The 19,652-nt window shown below is 41.6% G+C and overlaps 1 protein-coding gene and 1 long non-coding RNA gene across 4 annotated transcripts; both read right to left on the reverse strand.

The window, feature by feature from the left end:
• Positions 1–708: 708 nt before the first annotated feature.
• CUNH10orf95 (chromosome unknown C10orf95 homolog) lies at positions 709–2,150 on the reverse strand (the record flags this gene model as incomplete). The annotated part of the gene is made up of 1 exon (XM_089508328.1): positions 709–2,150. A coding segment is annotated over one exon (678 nt), but the record flags the coding sequence as incomplete, so codon positions are not given.
• Positions 2,151–14,378: 12,228 nt separating this feature from the next.
• On the reverse strand, positions 14,379–19,644 carry LOC149318457 (uncharacterized). Of its 3 annotated transcripts, XR_016280038.1 has the most exons (4): positions 19,134–19,223; positions 17,088–19,045; positions 15,796–15,917; positions 14,379–14,596 (listed from the first exon to the last, which is right to left on the reverse strand). It is a non-coding gene; the product is annotated as an uncharacterized LOC149318457 (long non-coding RNA). The 3 variants fall into 3 exon arrangements; XR_016280037.1 differs by lacking the exon at positions 14,379–14,596 and having other exon boundaries at positions 14,816–15,917; XR_016280036.1 differs by lacking the exons at positions 14,379–14,596; positions 15,796–15,917 and having other exon boundaries at positions 18,719–19,045; positions 19,134–19,644.
• Between the last annotated feature and the right edge of the window lie 8 nt (positions 19,645–19,652).

Consider the following 19,652-nt stretch of genomic DNA (forward strand, 5'->3'; position numbering starts at 1 on the left):
ACCCATACATAGTGATGAGAAATCCAATGGCTTGAACAATCCTTACTTTAGTATTCAATTATATATCTTTACACTTTAGGATCTTTCCTAGTTCCTTCATACCTGCCCTTCCCAGTCTTATTCATCTTCTGATTTCTTGACCGCAGTTTCCATTTTGATCAATGATTCATCCAAGTTATGGGAACTATTTCAATTTTCTCATTGTCTATACTGAATTTGTGCAGATCCTTCGTGGTCATTAAGGACACACTGTGATGAGGCAATTGAAAATCAAACAAGAGATAGGAAACAGATGCAAACAAAGAGCTAAAAAGGTAGAACAGAGAGCAACCACAAAAGGGGATGTGGCCAAGGGCATAACAGAACTCAGTAAGAATGAAGGTCAATAAGAAGGTATGCTAGAACACAAAAAGAATTGATGAAGCACCACTACACATATCATAGGAACATGAAATATGAAAAAAGGGGAAGTTAGATATAGTAAAACAAGAAAATAGGTGAATTACATGATGTATGATTTAAAAAAGAACGCCTGTCTTGTAATGAACAATTTCAGCATCTACACTGCACATCTTCAGGACAGATTAATTACTTCCCGAGATCATGTAGAGAACCCTTCTCCAACTAGCACTCTGGATCATGTTGTATTATTTCCAAGTAAGATGTTTGCACCCAAGAAGCAAGACACACAGAAATATGCTTCTTTTTTATTATTTAAAATGTCCCATAGTTTGTGTACATAATATAGTTGCAGACTGATGGTAAAGCACAACTCTTGTGAGTCCCTACATTGTTGATCTCACTCATACACTACAAAAGAACCACCAGTTGTGCAGAAGACTTTATACCAAAAGTGGAATTTACACTAATTTAATCTTACAGCTGCTAAAAACAACACTGATTCCATTTTAATTTTGTATGAGAAATACAGGTATGAGGATAGCTTTTTAGTATACCATCATGATGTATTGCTCTTTCAAGTTCAGTTTCTAATTTCATACTACATTCTATAGTTAGTTAAGTAGCTGGTGACCTCTCATTCACCTACATAGCATTGAAGGGATCCTCTTCTGAGCAGAGCTGGGAAGAATTTACTGTGTTAAATTGTAAAGTGCTACTTGCATCGAAAATGGGTCTTAGTAATTCCAATTATGATCTTATAGGTATATATTTGCTTGACAATATGTAATGGCCCAATTACTGCCATTAAGCCAGAATTATTGAAGTGGCTCAGGTGCTGCTCAAAAAAGCAGCATTTCCTATAGTGCAAGAAAAACTATGCATATTAATGTGTTTATAAGCCCAAACAGCCTTATGATCAGTAGCTGTTAAGTGTTTTTGAAAACTATAAAAAGCATTAAAGAACATCCTTCCTATTTTTCTACTCCATGCTTATAGTCTCGTTTGCAGCAGATCTGACTCTTAAGAGCTATAAAAGATACTAATAGGCAATATTGTTTAAACTGGTTGTATTATCTCTTTGATTTCTTTTTTTTCTTCCTGTTGCGGTCGTCGCTGCTTTCCTCAACTTCACTAGCAGTTGAAGTAGGTTCCTTTCTGATGATCTTCTTCTCTATCCTGTATTCTTGTTCTCCTACTTTAGGATCTCCCTTTACAACGAATTCCCCATTGTGGTAAGTGATGGAAACATCAGTCTTTGGATAGGTGCCATAAACCCTCCTGAGATCATCTCTCACAAACTCTGGCAAGTCTCTTCTAGGTCCCACAACCCTCTCCAGCCTACCCCAATGGAGCTCCCCTCTTAGTGTGAACCCCTCAGGCCATACATCCCAGCCAAGTCTCTGGTATGCTGCATGATAGCTAGCATAGGGGTTGTATAGAGGAGGTGGGCTCATCTGCGGAATGTGCCAGAAGGGATAAGAATGGAAGTAGGGATTTACACCATAGATATGATGATACTCCACTTGGTGTGCTGAGTTGTCATTGTAACTGTTGTTGTGGTCCATTATTACAGCAAGAGGCCGGTTGTAGAAGTTAGGCATCTGAACAGGAGGAAACACAGTGGCATGTGGTGCTTCAGACACATGACTTGTGCCTAGAGGGAGGTACATATAAGAAAAGGTCTGCATCATGCCTGGGTAGTATTGAGCCATAGTGGTGGAAAGCCATACATACAGGTTCTTCTCAAGCAAGTATCAATTTTCCATGTAGCATGTCATCAAGGCTTGCCTGAACTGTAGAGACAAAAACAAGAGCTGCTGAACTATACAAAAAATAAAAATGCGAAAACCTACTGACATAGAAGAGGGGGGCAAGGATGAGAGGTTGAGTTAAATATACTCAACTAATTAGCTGAGGCAAAATGTCATTAAATATTAGGCTTTAATCAACAATCATAGTTGCTCCAAGGCTGCCTGTCCGGAGGTGGTTTATTTATTTATTTGTTGTATTTATACCCTGCTCTTTAGAAACGATCTTAGAGCAGCTTACAAATTGTTAATTAGATAGGAAGCACTAACCATTTTCAGCATTTTCCCCTGAAAATACAATGCTGTGAAAAGGCAATGTCCACTATAGGGGCAAAAACTGGTCTGTATCACAGTTGACCATTTGTGATATGCAGAGTTGGATATATGTAACAAATCTGTACAAGCATATAGTGCTGGACTGGGCACAGTAATATGATGAGAACATCATTTTGTTTTTGTTTTTTAAATTACATTAAGCTTATCTAGAGGTTTGTATGGGTTAAATGAAATCAATTTCTTCTCCCATCATTCCTTTACCTGCTAAAAAGGATGGCTGTCCATAGCCAATTTAGTCTGTTTATGTGTTATTTTCCAAAATAGCTCACAATAGATCTCATACAAATATTAAAATACAACACATTTGAAATAATTGCAAAACACAGGATTGGATGCTGCAAAATTAATAATTCAAACTTATCAATACATATAGAGCCAGTGTAATGTAGTGGTTTGAGTGTTGGTGTATGACTCTGGAGACCAGGCTCAACCATGGAAACCCACTGGGTGACCTTGAGCAGGTCACACTCTCTCAGCCTCAGAGGATGGCAGTGGCAAACCCCCTCTGAAGAAAGAAAACCCCATTCACCTCAGATCACCATAAATTGGAAACGACTTGAAGATATACAACAGTAACAACTAAATCAATGCATATATTTAGCATTACAGTAAAATTACTCAGTCTGTCAGCTAGTTCATAGCCATTAGTCAAACAGCAACCTTTTATTTTTTTCTAAACAAATGAATCTTATGCATGTTTACCTTCAATCAAGTTCTACTGGGTTCATTGGGACTCATGCTGGGTATAAAGCTAAACACCTCCTTGTTCTATGCTCAAGAACCTGCACAAGTTAGCAAGTCAAACTGAGAAAGGAAGGCTTGCTGTTTCACTAAAAGGATAAGATGCATACCAGACTGTATCACATGCCTTACCTCAAAAGACACAAAACACTTTTGACAAACAAAGCTTTCACAATAACATGGCCTAAAACAATATATTACAGGATTCAAGTGACTTGAATCACCCGTTGGGGCATGTCTTGCTTATTCACACTCGCTTTAACCGACAAACAGAAACCAGAAAGCATTTACAAAGCCATGTTTTATACTTCAGTCTATTTACACTCACCTGCTTTGCCAGGATACAGGGACTGCAGCAAGACAATGCACATAAATACCTCATTCATAAGTCAGAATACATAGACCCAGGGCCAAACTAGACACAGCTTTTATTTTGTGGTTTGACATAGTGCAGCTGTGTTCACCTTAAGCCTCAGCCAATGTAGCTCCCTCCAAGCTTGACTGGGACAATAATAGTATGGGCAGGAGGGCTTGTAACCTTTGGCTTTCATTTGTGGCATCAATCAAAACTGCCCTCCCCCCAGCAATTTTCAGTGCCAGACATGCTCCCATTGATATAGGAGTTTTCGTTTTATTTGAAATAGCAGGTGCCAGGAGGCCTGATTTTGACCAGGATGCAGTGAAGGCAAAGATGTAAAGTCCCTCCTCCTCCAGCCCTCTCCATGCCAGCTTTTGATTAAGTTAAACCAGCTTGCAACACCAAACTATGTAACAAGAGTCATATCTAGCTCCTGGTTATAGAAAAGTACAGTATTGCTTTCTGAAGACTTCTCTAGCTTTAACACACTGAATGGCAAATAATTGTGTAGGCTTGTGTTCATTATAAATACTAGTACTATTAAAAAGGGTAGAATCATTAAACTCTCATGATCACTTTACCACAGCACAGTTCTCTACATTATTCCATAATCAGCAACTAAGTCATAACTCCATATCCTAGAATAAACTAGTATGTAGAGACATCTTGTGGCACGTTTGAGACCAACTGAAAGAAAGAAGTTGGCAGCATGAGCTTTCATTGATTTAAATCTGATCTACGTCTGAGGAAGTAGATTTAAGTCTACAAAGGTTCATGCTGCCTTCTTTCTTTTTGTTGGTCTCAAAAGTGCTACAAATCTCTCTACACACTGATTCTACAGACTAATACGGCTATATCTTTGAATTCTACCACTATGTAAAGCACTAAATTTAGCTGGATGGAGTGGAAATCCATCAACCTCTTCAAGAAACTTGACCCATCAAATGCATCTGATGAAGCAGACTTAAGTCTACAAAAGTTCATGCTGCCAACTTCTTTCCTTGAGTTAGTCTCAAAGGTGCTACAAGAACTCTCTACATACTGATTCTACAGACTAACACAACTATATCTTTGAATTCTACCACTATGGAATAAACTACTGTAGGATAACCATATGAAGCAAGATGGACAAATACATTGACAATAACCTTCTTGTTAAGCCAGATGGGAGTAGAGTGATAATGGGGGAAAGTATGGGACACAGTTTCTTCAGTCCTTCTAACTGTCTACACATTATTTAAGGTGGCAATGTATACATGTAATTGAACACTACATTCCAGGCATCTGTGTCTAAGATGAAAGACAGTACAGAGATTTTAACACATCAGACTCTGGTTCTTAATCACTGTAACCAGAGGATTGCATACAAAGCTCTAGCTGACTTTTAAAACACCCTCCCAGAAATGACAATTGTGGAGTACCCTACCTTGGATGTTACTCATCTTTGTAGCTACTCCATAATCCTTGTCCTCAATCCTCCCTAAATAGGCCCCACCTGCTAAATACCAACTCCATCTACCCCTTCCCCTGTTCTCCACCTGTCCCCCTCCATTTTCTCTAAAATACAGCCCATCCACTTTCCTCCTACTCTTGCCCACATGTTTTCACAGTTTCAAGTGTGGTATAATGTTAAAGGTCTGCATCATTTCAGCTTTCTGACATGGGACTGAAATCCAACATTACATCCAAATACAGTGCTGGCTACTTAGCTGGAAACTCATCAGCAAGTGCAAACAATGAAGGAGAAGTGTTAAAGAAATACAACTGTGTGCCTCTTTGGGTCCAAAAACAACTCAAATATTAATTTTTGCTGTCAAGAGAATGGGAAAGAAACATGGATAGGAACCAAGTACAGCATCTCAAAAGAGGGAATGAAAAAAAATCCAGCTAGGAGAACTTTATAAAACTTACCTTACCCTTTAAAAATAGTAGCTTATCTCATGATGAAGGATTTTTGACAAATTGTGCCTGAATGAGAGACACTCTACTGTAGTAACTACACCTAGCTCCTCCCAACCTAGGCCATGTTCCAAGTAGGGTTTCTAGGCAAAGAGGATCACAAACCTGATAAGGCACAGGTGGCAAGCAGTGTTGCCAACATGCCTCGGAGATAATTCCCGGAAATGCTTGTCCAAAACCCGCTGAATCCCCTCACATCACACTGAATTTTCAGTCACAATTCCCAGAAAATTCCCATAATGTTAAAATGGCGGATGTTTTGCAAATAAACGTAAATATAATTGAATAAAAATAATTGTAACTTATTTCAACTCTCAAAATCACCATTGAACCAAACAAAGAATCTTTCAGTCCTTTTAAGATATTTATTTTGACATGAAGGGGGTTCAGGAAGCTTTGTGCCAAATAGAAAAGTGTTCGGATGCAACCGCACTGCAGAAATAAATCCAGTTTGACACCCTTTTAATTGCCATGGCTCAGTGCTAGGGAATCCTGGGAATTCTAGTTTTCTGAGACATTTAACCTTCTCTCTCAGCAAACTCTGGTGTGACAACAAACTACAATTCCCAGGATTTCATAGCACTGGGCCATGGCAGTAAAAACAGTATGAAACTGGATTGTCTCTGGAGTCTGGAGTGAAGATGCAGCCTGAGTTGGGTCCAAGACACACAGAAGAAATAAACCAGTTTAAGACTGCTTTAACTGCCCTGGCTCAGTGCTAGAGAACCCTGGGAATTGTAGTTTTGTGAGAAAGAGCTCTGGTGCCACAATGAACTACAATTCCCATGCATCTGAGGAAATACGCTTAAGTCTAGGAAAGCTCATGCTGCCAACTTTTCTTTCAGTGAGTCTCAAAGGTGCTACAAGATCTCTCTATCATCATCACCATTATTATTATTATCATTATTATCATTATCAAATCCAAATGCAGCTTAAGAACTGGACTTAAATTGGCAACACTGAATCCTGTAGACTCATTCTCTGGGGCTGTGATATGGAAGTGTGCAGGCAATTCCCTTGTTCAACCAGGGAATCCTGGGAATTGTAGTTTGTTGTGACATGAGACACTGCTTTTACCGGCAGCCAGGGCTCCATGCATGAAATTCTGGGCTTGGTGGTTTGTTGTGCCCAGAATCCCATCATCGCAGGGAGCCTTGCAGTTAGAAGCAGTGCCAAACTGGATTATTTCTGCAGTATGGATGGCAATGGAAAAGAGAACGAAAAAGAGAGCCACAAAACAAACTTCTTGGAAGACAGAGCAGGGATGCCAACTTACCAGGTGCTCTGCCCATGCTCAGAGGCATATTTAATCACTAACACACACACACAGTCTCAGGGACATCACATTCACATCACACAACTAACTAGTAGGGCAGCCCATGGAAGGGAGGGAAGATGGAGATAAACACATCCCTGATTATTCTACCCAGGTGCTCTGCCCATGCTCAGAAGCACCTTTCCACCTCTTTTTCTCCTCCATTCTTCTACTTTTTCCCTACTAGATTTTCCTCCCATCGACCCAAATGGTCCTCCTCACAGTACAACAACAACCCTGAGAGGTAGGCTTGGGGCACTCTGCCCAAGCTCAGGAATTCAGAAATTCAAATGTCACTCTCAGCAGGCACACACAGTAGTCCCAACATCAACCCATGATACCATTATCAACTATTGCCTTTGTGATTGTGTGCCTTAAAAGTACTTATGGCTTACTTGGAAATTCAAGGCAATTGGGATTAAGCCAGCCAAATCCCTCACTCCTCCTGGGCAACACTTTGTGCCTGGGTTGGTTGCTTCCCAATGCCTGCCTCTCTCTCTCTCCAGCAGCCGCTTTGCCTGGAGCGGAGCCTGAATGCCTGAGGGGGGGGGGGGGGCAATCAATCACTGTCCTCCTCTCTCTCTGATTGGCTGAAAAAACTGTTAGTGTGATTCCAGAGTTGGTTGGTTTGCTCTTTGCTCCGTTCTGAACTTCTGGCTCTCAAAGGGAGTCGTTGGAGAGAGAGAGAGACTAGTGTGTTTTTTCTTCAGCCCTCTTTCTGATTGGCTGAAACTGTTACAATCCAAAGGGTTGGTTGCATGCTGCAGGCAGCTTTCAGGCTGGAGCTGAAAGTCGCGAAAATGCACTGAAATAGAGGAGGGCACGGAAATCACACGAAAAGCTCTGAAAAGTCACCGTTTTCGTGTGAAAGTCGCGAAATTGGCAACACTGGTGGCAAGGGGAGGTTCAACTTCTCCCCACACCCATCTATAATTAGTAAAGTATAAGAATGCAAAGGGATGTTGTAGCACCTTTGAGACTAACAGGCTGTACAGACTGACATTATATGCTTGCCTCGGAGCAGAGCGGGGGTGTGATGTCTGCATGATGCATGCCCTGATGCTGCTGTCATGCTGTGTACCTTACTGTATGGTGGGTGGCATCATGGTGCTCCTTTGGTGCTGTGTCCAGATGACGCAGTGCTAAAGGAGCACCAGAAAGTGTCACCGTGGCGGCAAAGACACATTTTCCCTGGCGCAAAAAAGAGTGGCATTTTGACATTCCTTTTAGCATCAGGGAAAGGTAGGATCGGGGCTGTGGCATGTAGTTGCCATGGCCCCAATCTGGTGTTGAAAGGGGCGGCAGCAGGCTGCCCCAAAGGGGTGGTCTGCTTAGCCCCCTAACTGAGCAAAAGATGTCATAGCATAAATAAAGTATATAAGTATACCTCTCTACTAGACAAGTGCTTTCTCTGTGAAAGCAAAAGGCGGGGGGGGGGGGGGTAGACCCTATTACATTTTATTTATTTCAAATAAGTGGGAACTTCTAATTTCTCCCTTTTGTGCATTAAGATATGCATCACTGTCAAATGAGAAATTTAAGCTATCAGAAATGGATTATATTCACATCTTTTGGAAGTGTTCAAAGATAAAGATTTATTGCTCATCCATATTATTTCTATTGAACAAATTACTGGTTACAAACATCCTGATGATCCTCTGAGGATTTTATTTTAATTTTAAAAAGAGAGTGATGTGAGCACTATCAATGAGTGCTAGATTTTTGAGAGCTGCTAAATCAATGGTAGCTTCCCATTGGAAGAAAAACTTCCTTTACCAAGGAAAGGGGATCGTTTTAAAAAAGAGACAGAAATGGATGTCTAGCACATTACGGAACGATCAGTTTTAGGGAAATGTAAATATTATTTATTGGTCGTGATAAGGGTATTATTTTTTCTATATATTTCCATGTTATGTATGTATGTATCTTATCTATATTAAATGTTATTTTATATTTATAAACCAGATAAGCGGAGCCATACCATAATTTTAGCACAGTTGTAGAGACACACTTTCAGCACAAGGTGGACCTCTTAAGAAGGAACAGGTAATTTATTGGAGAATACAGTATGCAAGTTTCTCTTTAACTCAGTTTTTCCCTAGGTTTTGACTAGAACACAGCATAAGATATGTGTTTATACAAATAGACATACAGCACCTACTTCCCTTCTAGAGCTACATGTACACTACAGAATTAATGTAGTTTGGAACTGCTTTAACTGTCATGGCTCAATGCTATGGAATCCTGGAGTTTGTAGTTTGTTATGGCATCAGAGCTCTCTACCAAGTATCTCACAAAACTACAAATCCCAGAATTCCATAGCATTGAGCCATGGCGATTAAAGCAGTGTCCAGCTGCATTAATTCTGAAGTGTAGATGCAATCTGATGCATAGTTGCTGATTGCCACAATTTTTGTTTGTTTGTTTGTTTGTTACATAGGTTGTCTCTTCATCATTAATAAGCTAAGAATATGAAGTCTGGTCAACTTTCTTCGGATTTCTCCCCAGAAACATTTTTTACTCTTTCATTTTTAATGCTTTTCAAATGCCTAGCTGTTATAAAAACATAGTAACTTCAGGTATCTAAAATGATGGAAATTGAATTTCCACTTGACTGATGGTGCTTTTTTAAAATGCTTTCGAGGAGCCAGGGGAAGAAGACTATATCTACACTGAAATCTGATAGCATATAAATGAAACAGAGCATCGCCGCTTGACACCTGGATGAGCCAAAGATTGGGTTCCATAGCTGAATTATTTTCAGAAACAAGTTTAACAATGAAAGATTGTCAAAGGAATAATTGAATTAACAAATCACAGTGAAAGCAGTATGCAGGAAGCCTAATTTGTTGAATAAAGAAAATAATGTAATTTAGCATAAACAAGGACTAAAGGCTTTGGTTTGGGCTACATACCTACACACACACACCCATGCCCCATATGTAAAACCATGGGAGGAGGTATCTTTCCACTGTCATCTCAGCAATCCCTCTTTTCTTCCCCTAAACATCTAAATTTCTCTCCAGCTACATTTTTCCTATTCCCTTTCCCTCAAAGATCTGCTCTGTCAACTCTACTTTACCTTGGTCCAAAACACACTGCAGAAATAATCTAGTCTGAGACTGCTCTCTGTGCTGGGAAATCCAGTGAACTGTAGTTTATTGTGGCACCAAAGTCCTCTGAGAAAGCTAAATGTCACACAAAACTAAAGTTCCCAGAATTCCCTAGCATTGAGTCAGAGCAATTAAAGTGATCTGAAACTGGATTATTTCTGCAGTGTGTTTTGGACTTTAGTTTTCTACATCCGCTTCTTCACCCTAGTATAACACATATCTCTCTCTTGGTCACATCCAGGGTCCACAGATGTCCTCACCGCAAAGGAGGAAAAGGAACTGCAAAATGTAGGAGGAAATGGATATGTGCTAATTCTTCCAATGAGACCCAGTTGTTCAATTTTGTCCTAATTTAGTACTTTCTCAGAAGTGAGGTAGGTTAAGAAAGATGATTAATTTCTTACACCAGTGTGGTTTAGTCTTTATGGACCCCGAAAGATCAGATTACAGTTTTTAGATTTCACTACAGTTCCAATTGTGAGTTAAAACACTGGTGAACTCTACTAAGATTACAAGGGTTATTAAAAATATTTCTGAAATAGCCCTTAGCTGAGAAGATTTGGGGAGATGGATATTTTATAGCTTGCAGAAGAGAAGAAAAAAGAAGACCAAGGTTGACATGATATCCAACTTAAAATATCTGAAGGGATGCCATGTAAAAGATGGAGAGGGCTTGTTTTCTGCTGCTCCAGATACTAGAACATGAACCTATGGATTCAAATTACAACAATGGAGATTCCACATAAACATCAGAAAGACTATCTTCATAGTAAGAATGCTTCAACAGTTACATTAACTGTTGCTGAATGCCTTTAACAGTTTGGATGGTCATCTTTTAAGAGTGCTACAGGTGTGTATTACTGCATGGCAAGGCTTGGACTGGATGGCACTTAAATGGCCCTCATGGGCCCTTCCAACTCTGTTTCTGGGGTTCTATGATTCTATCAGATATATTATATAATAGAATAACCAGAGGCACAGGATAGCCCTTCTACTTGTGGGATGCAGGAGAAAAAGCACTAAGACCCCATTCCCACTTACATTTAAATCTGTTTGGAATTCATCTTCGCTCCATGTTGGTGAATCGATTCCAAAAGGTCCGCTGTTCCCACTCTGAAAGTGGATATTTTCATTATCCCCTTGTAATCACTTCTTTTTTGGAACGATTGTCATCACCACTAGTTTGCATCGCTTTAAAATGCATGTTAATCATCTGTGCGTCATTGGTGATATACGCACCAGCCCAGCTTGGGAACTATATTTTTTGCTGCTGTTGGCCCAATCGCCCAGCTTGGCACCTGAATAATTGCAAGTACCATATATACTCGTGTATAAGTTGACTTCATGTATAAGTCAAAGGCAGGTTTTGGCAGCAAAATCATGGATTTTGATATGACCCATGGATAAGTCAAGGGGGCATGTAAAAAAGGATCTAAACGGAGGGGGGGGAACCACTTCACTCCCTCCTTCTCCCTCTCTGGACCTCTCCCAAGGGTCACAGTCTGGGCATGCAAAGTGTGGACACAAATCTCCGATTTCCCTCCTTTCCCCACAATTTTCCCCAAGGGTGATGGCTTGCAAAAAGGAGGACACAGACTTTTGATTTCTCTCCTCTCTCCCTTCTCCACAGCTTTCCTAAGGCTCACAGGAAGTATTGCCATTTTGACCTGTATATACGTCTACCTAGGACTTTGGAGCCCATTTTTGGGCTTAAATTTTTCAATGTATTGACGAGCATATATGGCAGTTGCAAAATCAAAGAACTGAATCTTCTGTCAATTTTTTTAAAAAAGTCATGCACCCATAGGTCACACCACAAGAACAAAGGCCTAAGTGCAGTGCCTAAGTGCAGTAATCCTCTGGAGGATTAGCTACTCCTAATTTGGTGTCATCTGCAAATCTGATAAGCATGCCCCCTTTCCTTTCAATTCAAGTCGTTGGTAAAGATGTTGAATAGCACTGGGCCGAGGACAGAACCCTGTGATATCCCACTGGTCACTTCTTTCCAGGATGAAGAGGAGCCACTGTTGAGTACCCTTTGATTTCAGCTGATCAACCATTTACCAATCAATTTAACTGTTGCATTGTCTAACTCACATTGTACTAGGTTGTTGGCAAGAACAGAATCTATCTCTCCTTTGTAGCTGTGAAACAAAAACGTTATGCAACACAATAACGAGAAAGTGTGCCAGAACAATATTTCGTATATCTGGTATGTTGATGTTAATGTTTAAACCACTGCCTTAATATTTACTAGAAATAGAACTGTAGATTATCCCTTTCCCAAGGCTGACCCCACAGGTCTAACATTTGGGATCCTGCCACTCCCCTGCTGCTCTTGTTTCCCCTTAATCCCTTCCTGGGTTGGGTACTAAGGATGACCCTTTAAATGTGGACCTGAGGCTGTATTGCTGTGGTGGGTATGCATGGCCTGACTCATCAGCCTTGATCAGGGTGACCAGATGTCCTAACAACAAAGGAGGACAAGGCACTGTAAAATGTAAGACATTACAGAATAAAAAGTTCAAAACACTCATATAAAAACAAATTAATGCTTCTTAGTCATGCTCAAAATGGAGGACATTTTGCAATTCCTCCTGGACAGAAAACTTAAATGGAGGACATAACCAACGCTCAAAACACCCACAGAAATGTAAATTAATGGTTCTTAATCCAGCTCCAAAGAGAAGGGAATTCCTCCTGGACAGAAGGCTGAAATGTAGGGCATGTCCTGGAAAACCTGGGTTTGATAGAGACAGCCAAAGAGAGTTTTTTAAAAAAACTCAATTAATATAGGTTTATTGGGGAAAACCTAAGATGTTACCTTTTGGTTGCTCTATTATTTTGTTTCCTCATACCAGGGTTAGTTGTCCCTTCTGACTAGCTATCCTTTCTCTCTACAATCCAAACTCTGTCCCTGTCAAATCCAACGGAATTCACACCACATCTCTATAGCTGCATCGGCATTGCAGAAATAATCTGGTTTGACACCACTTCAACTGCCATGACTGATTACTATGGAATTGTGAGAACTGGTGCCAGAAACTACAATTTTCACAATTCCATAGTACTGAGTCATGGCAGTGAAAGTAGTGTCAAACTGGGTATTTCTGCAGTGTGGATGCAATTTATGTCATATTCTCTCCATTTGGCTTCTTTCAAATGACCACCCTCTCTTCTGTTACAATCATTTAATCAATATTTTCACATGCAGCCCCACTTCACAGCCTCCCTGAGTCATGGTTACCTGTCTTCAGTGCTGTCTACACTGCAGAAATAATCCAGGTTGACACGATTTTAACCACCATGGCTCAATGCTATGAAATTCTGGGAACTGTAGTTTTGTGAGACATTTAGCCTTCTCTGTCAGAGAATTATGGTGCTACAACAAACTACAAATCCCCAAATCCCATGAGCCATGGCAGTTAAAGCAGTTTTCAAACTGCATTATTTCTGCAGTGCAGAAGGAGCCTTCAAACCAAGTCTGCCCAGCACCTCCTTCACAAGAATTTAGCAAGATTGTATCACTAAATTAAAACATAACTACCTCTTATAACATTGAATTCCAACTCAATTCCATGTCATGACACTGAATTTTTATGCTGGTGTAATTTTACAACTCACCTAGTGTTTGTAACCACCTCTGTTCACCTTTATAATCCTACAGCAGCTGTAATTCTCCCATCCCACCCTGGTCAAGAAAGAGGAGGGTGTATTGAGAAATGCAAAGTTTAAATATGTTCCTACACACAGTTCATTAGCACTAACAATCGAAAGCAACTGCAAAGTAACACACATTCTCTGACTTCTTTTGTATTGAGTTATGTGTCCATTTCTGCATAGCTGCATTTTAATGACCACCACCTTCATAAAACAGACATATGACACTCTAACTCAGGGAAGTGGAATATGTGAGTCACTAATAACAAATGATAATGGAAACATAATAAAACAATATTAATAGATCCATGTGAATAACCATCTGACTCATGCAAGATGTCAAGTTCTCAGGAAAAGCTAATAAACATACAAAAGCGCTGTCTGACTACTGTTATTTCCTTTACCATTGTCTCCCATCCTTTTCAGACTATTTTGGTTTTGAGACAAACAGTTCTGTTGATTTAAACTGAACTTTCCTCTACACACTCCAGTGGTTCAATAATATGTTTCTGACTCCATAGCACTGTTTATTCCTGAATGGTAACATTGATAAGCATTCAACAATTTAATTAATACCCAATGAGCAAAGAAACTTTAATGTTTGGTTTTGTTTATGACAGAGCTTATTGATGATGGGTTCAAAATCAAGAAATACTTTAAACAAATGTATATACAGTTTTCTCAGAAAGTTTCAGGGCAGCTAACAATCCAAAACAATAAAACATAATAATAAGCAAGATAATACAAACAGCAGATGACAAAACAAGGCAAGACAAGCTAGTAATATACCATACTGAGAAAATTCTCCAGGAACCACCTTTTATTCCTTGTTTTGTGGAAAACATCCATATTGCTGAAAACATCTGACTGTTCATGCAAAATGATATGGGAGTGATGGAACATTCTGCAAAAGAAAAAGTTCATTCTAAATTGTTTTCCAGAATATAGATGTTTTGCCTGGAATGGGTACAAGGCAGTCATTCCTGTGGAATGTTTATTTATTTATTCATTAATTATTTATTTCATTTTTATACCACTTTTATCCCAGAAAAGGATCCAAGGCGATTCACAAGATATTTTTTTTTTAATTGCAAGAACAATGTAAAAGCAATTAAAACCGTGGTCCAAAATACACTGCAGAAATAATCCAATTTGAGACGGCTTTAATTGCTCTGGCTCAGTGCTAGGGAATTCTGGGAACTGTAGTTTTGTGAGGCATTTAGACTTCTCTGTCAGAAACTTCTAGTGCCACAATAAACTACAATTCCTAGGATTTCCTAGCATTGAGCCAGGGCAGTTGAAGTGCTCTCAAACTGGATTATTCCTGCAGTGTGTTTTGGATCCGTATTTGTGGCTTGTTTCATCACTGCCATGTATTACTGCAGGAAGGGTGAATTTGGGCTGCATCCACACTGCAGAAATAATCCAATTTGACATCACTTTTAACTGTCATGGCTCAATGCTGTGGAACTTTGGGATTTGTAGTTTTGTGAAACATTTAGACTTCTCTGTCAATGATCTCTGGTGCCACAACAAGCTACAATTTCTAGAATTCCCTAGCATTGAGCCATGGCAGTTAAAGTGGTGTCAAATGGGATTATTTCTGCAGTGCAAATGCAGCCTTGGTGAGGATGACTATTTGGAAAATGGGAATTCTGGGCTTTTTCTGGGTACACAGATGCTTGACTGAAAAGGATGCAACAATTCCTGAGGGATTTTTGTGGCTTTTGGCATCACTCCCATCTAATGTTGTGCCACTGGTGAATTTGTTGAGCAATGGTATTTGGAAAGTGGGCTATTTTCCTGGAATCCAAATGTTTCCCCTCGGATCAGATGATAGCAGTTGGTTCCTGTGCTTATTTTAGTGTCTTTTTGCATCTCTCCCACCTAGGATTGTGGGTCTGGTGAATTTTAGTGAATCTTCTTTACTCTGAAATTGGCATCTGAGGCTATTTTATCCTCTTTTGGATGGTTTCTGGACATTAGGTGGTTATTTTGATATATTGTCGTTCTGAAATAAAGTTCTCAAGAATGATCAGCACATCCCAAGCTTTTGACATCAATCTCTCTATACTACTAGAGAAAGAGAGGAAGGCCACATACCAGATGGATGGACTCAAATCAGACAGGCCATGGGTCTGAGCCTGCAGGACCTGAGCAGAGCAGTGGAGGAAAGTAGGGCTTGGAAGTATCTCATCCATTGGGCCTCCATGAGTAGAGGTTGACTGGAAGGTAGTTAACAACAACAATAATTAAGAGAATTAAAGCAATACTGTGTTGTAGTGGTTTAAGCATTGGACTACAACTCTGGAGACCAGGATTTGAATCCCCACTCAGCTATGAAAGACTGCAGGGTGATCTTGTTCAAGTGACACTATCTCAGCCTCAGAGGAAGGCAAAGGCACCCCGTTTCAGAGAATGGCAATGACAACTCCCCCCCCCAAAAAAACCTCTGAAGTCAGCCATAAAAAAACCCAATGAGTGACCTTGGGCAAGTCACACTCTCTCAGCCTCAGAAGAAGGCAAAGGAAAAAAAATCCATCTGGAGACCAAGGTTATTAGAATTCCCACTTAGCCATGGAAACCCAGTGGGTGACTGTGATGCACTTCACACCACAATCCACTCCTATGATGGCAGGCACTTGGGAATTTTGACCGCTGCCACCACTTTATGTGACGACCTATTCCTGTCTTTAATGTACAGTAGCGTGTTTTTGTGTTTTGAAACTCAGGCCAAAAACTCAAGCAGTTTTTCAAACAATAATTAGTTTATTATAAAATAGAACTGTAAAATGTATAATAGATATGAAGTTGTTATAATAGACTTTCTTTGGCGGGATACAGACTGCTCCTTTGGGGCGGCCTGCACCTGCCCCTTTCCCCAAAGGATCGGGGCCTGAGCTACCACAGCGGCAGCCCCGGAGGCCTTGATCCACTGCTTTTCCAGGCCTTGGGGAAGCGGCAAAACGCCGCTTCCCCATGTCCTGGAAAGGGGTGTCCTTGGGGCTTCATGCCCCAAGGACACCCCGACAGCGGTAGGGAAAGAGAGAAAGGGGCCGCTCGGCCCTTTTCTCTTTTGTATCATTGACGCAGCCGTGTAAAGGCTGCGCCAGCAATACAAGCAGCGAAAGGAGCTGTTTTGGAGCACCCTCCAGTGCCGCTGAAAGGGTGCCACAAGCGCCCTGCAGCGGTGCCAGGATGTAACGGCCATGCCGTGCCGTCACATCAAAATGGCGGTGCCCATGTAGACAGGGCACCACCATTTTGACATCCTGGCGACGTACTAGGGTTGCGGGGCATATATAAGCAACGCCCCAAGGCAACCCTAGTACGTTGCCAGGACGTGCTAAAAGGCCCATCTGGATAGAGCCTTTATTACTTAGTTACATTCGTACTCGTGTAATCGTAATCCTGTTACTAACTCAGCCACTCAGGCTCTTAAATCCTGCAGAATATCAAGGAACCGAACCCTCTCCTTAAGAGTTTTGTTTATTCTGAGTCTCTCTATTTCAGACTCCAAACATATTAAGGTCCCTCTCCGGACCTAAGAGAACCTTCCTGGTTTCAGACCAAACCCTAACTGACTATTCCCTCAGGAACTCCTGGAACACAGTCCTCTCTTGGACTTAACTGTTCCCTCAACTGTCAAATACCAACCGACTAACCCAACTGCCACATGGAATGTTCAGATTCCCCCAGCCAGCTCCTGATTAGCTTATGGCCTTCAGCAAGTCACACTCTCTCTGCCTCAGAGGAAAGCAATGGCAACCCCCCTCTGAAAAACTCAGAGCTCAGCCATGGAAAAACCCAATGGGTGACCTTGGCCAAGTCACCCTCTCTCAGCCTCAGAGGAAGATTTATTAAGAAGTCACAAATACAGAAAACTAATGCTGCAATTCTGTAACAGTTTCCCTGGGAGTAAGCTCCACTGAACTCCACAGTGTAAATCCTGACTTGCCATGTTCATACAAGACCCACTGAAAGTACTGTATATACAGAAGTTTGTTTTTGGAGTTTCGCCAGCATCTGTGGCTGTCATCTTCAGAGAATGATGCAAACTCTTCTAGAACATGGCCACATAGCCCGAAAAACCCACAAAAAGCTATACAAAAATGTCTTACTGATGTTCCCCCCTTTTCAGGATGTCCTCCATTCCAGCCTCCTGTCCAAAATACCCTCCATTCTGAGCAAGGCTAAGAAGCATGAGTTTACTTTTATGATGAGTGTCTGGGCAACCAGAGGTCCTCCTTTTTCAGGACAAGCCCTACGTTTAAATCTTCCATCCAGGAGGAATTCCACAACATCCTCCATTTTGAGTCCAACTAAGAAGCATGAATTTATCACAGAATTGTAGAGTTGGAAGAGACCGCGAGGGCCATCCAGTCCAACCCCCTGCCATGCAGGAAATCTCAATCAAAGCTCCTCGTCTTCATTCCCATTTGGGATCCCAAATGGGGGGCCCTTCATCCGAGGCCTGACCACCGCAGCCCTCACCTTCTGGTATATCTGGATGGAGCTGGAGACCTTGGAGTTTCTGGGCAATGGCGGAAGCCCTGGCTTGGAGCTGAGAGGAGCTTGCTGCCGCCATGTTGCGCCACCAGGGGCTGGTCGGGCAGCGCCCCCTAGAGGCCTGGTCCTGCCTGCTTCCTGAGGCATCCCTTGGCTGCATCCACACTGGAAAAATAACCCGGTTTGGCACTGCTTTAACTTGTTGTCTGGCTCAAGGCTATGGGATTCTGGGAGTTGGAGTTTGTTGTGGGCCCACAACATAGTCTTGAGCCAGGATAGTTAACGTGGTGCCAAACCGGGTTATTTCTCCGGTGTGGATGCAGCCTAAGGATGGTACACAAACAGCAACTCCCCTGCTGCTGCCTTGCTGGGTGGACAATGGCGGGGGCCCCAAAGGCCTCAGAGGCCGTGTCTATGAGGTAAAATGTACTTGGAGACATATTAGAAGGCTCCTCATTTTTGCACCGGGCGAGGCCTGGCTGTAACTGAGGTGGCGAGAAATCAGAGAAGTACAGTATTATCAGGGAAGCAGTATTTATTTCTCAGCCCCTCCAAAGGACTGTTCCATTACTTCTCCGCTCCACTTTCTCCTCCTCTTTTCCATCCCCCTCGAACTCTTTTGTGTCTCCAGGAGCCACAGAAACTCCCAGTCTGCCGGCATGAAGTCTCATTTTTTTCTTGGGTTGGCCTCCATGCTCACTGTCTCTGCTCCTTTTCCCCTCGCATGGCCAGGTCCTGGCAGTCTTCTCCATGGAGGAACTGGGTACAGCTGTGGGGGGCTGCTGGAATGACAGACGAATGCTCTCCATCTTTTGAGTGCTCCACAGTGCTACACCATTAGCCACTAGAAGACATAAACAGAAAAAGGAAGAGTACTTGGCACACATTTCTTCATGCACATATTATTAATTATTATTATTTGCTGTATTTACCAGACGCAACCGCACCACTAATGGCCCTGGGGTTTCCGCGTCTCCGTCTACATGTCAGGTTCTTGGTTCATGTACCACTCGTGGCTCATCTCTTGAACGCTGCTGGTTTTCACCATGCCTTTTAATCCTGGCAGAAACCTTGATGTTTCCATTCTCATCTGCGGTGTTTTCTTGTGTCACTTGCAAATCAATTTTCTGAGACATGGCTCCTCCTGGCGTGTGTCTTCTATCAGGATACATACTAAGTGGTTAAACAAGTCAAGTGTGCCATTGCTACGCATAACCATGAACAGCCAGACAGCAGAGATACGGATGGATGTACAGGAGTGTAAGTTATGTCTTAACTGTCCCTTCTTAGTGACCTTGGCCAAGTCACACTCTCTCAGCCTCAGAGGGAGGCAAAAGCCAAAGCAAAAAACAAAACAAACAACCCCCCTCTCAACAAACCTTGCCCAGAAACCCCCACCAGAGGCTGGCCATAAGTGTGGAAGAAGGAACCCAGAGAGCTAAAATGGCGGC

Source organism: Sceloporus occidentalis, unplaced genomic scaffold (genome assembly GCF_023333645.1).
Source record: "Sceloporus occidentalis isolate IW3139 unplaced genomic scaffold, rSceOcc1.0.p SCAF_2, whole genome shotgun sequence".
Lineage (NCBI taxonomy): Eukaryota > Metazoa > Chordata > Lepidosauria > Squamata > Phrynosomatidae > Sceloporus > Sceloporus occidentalis.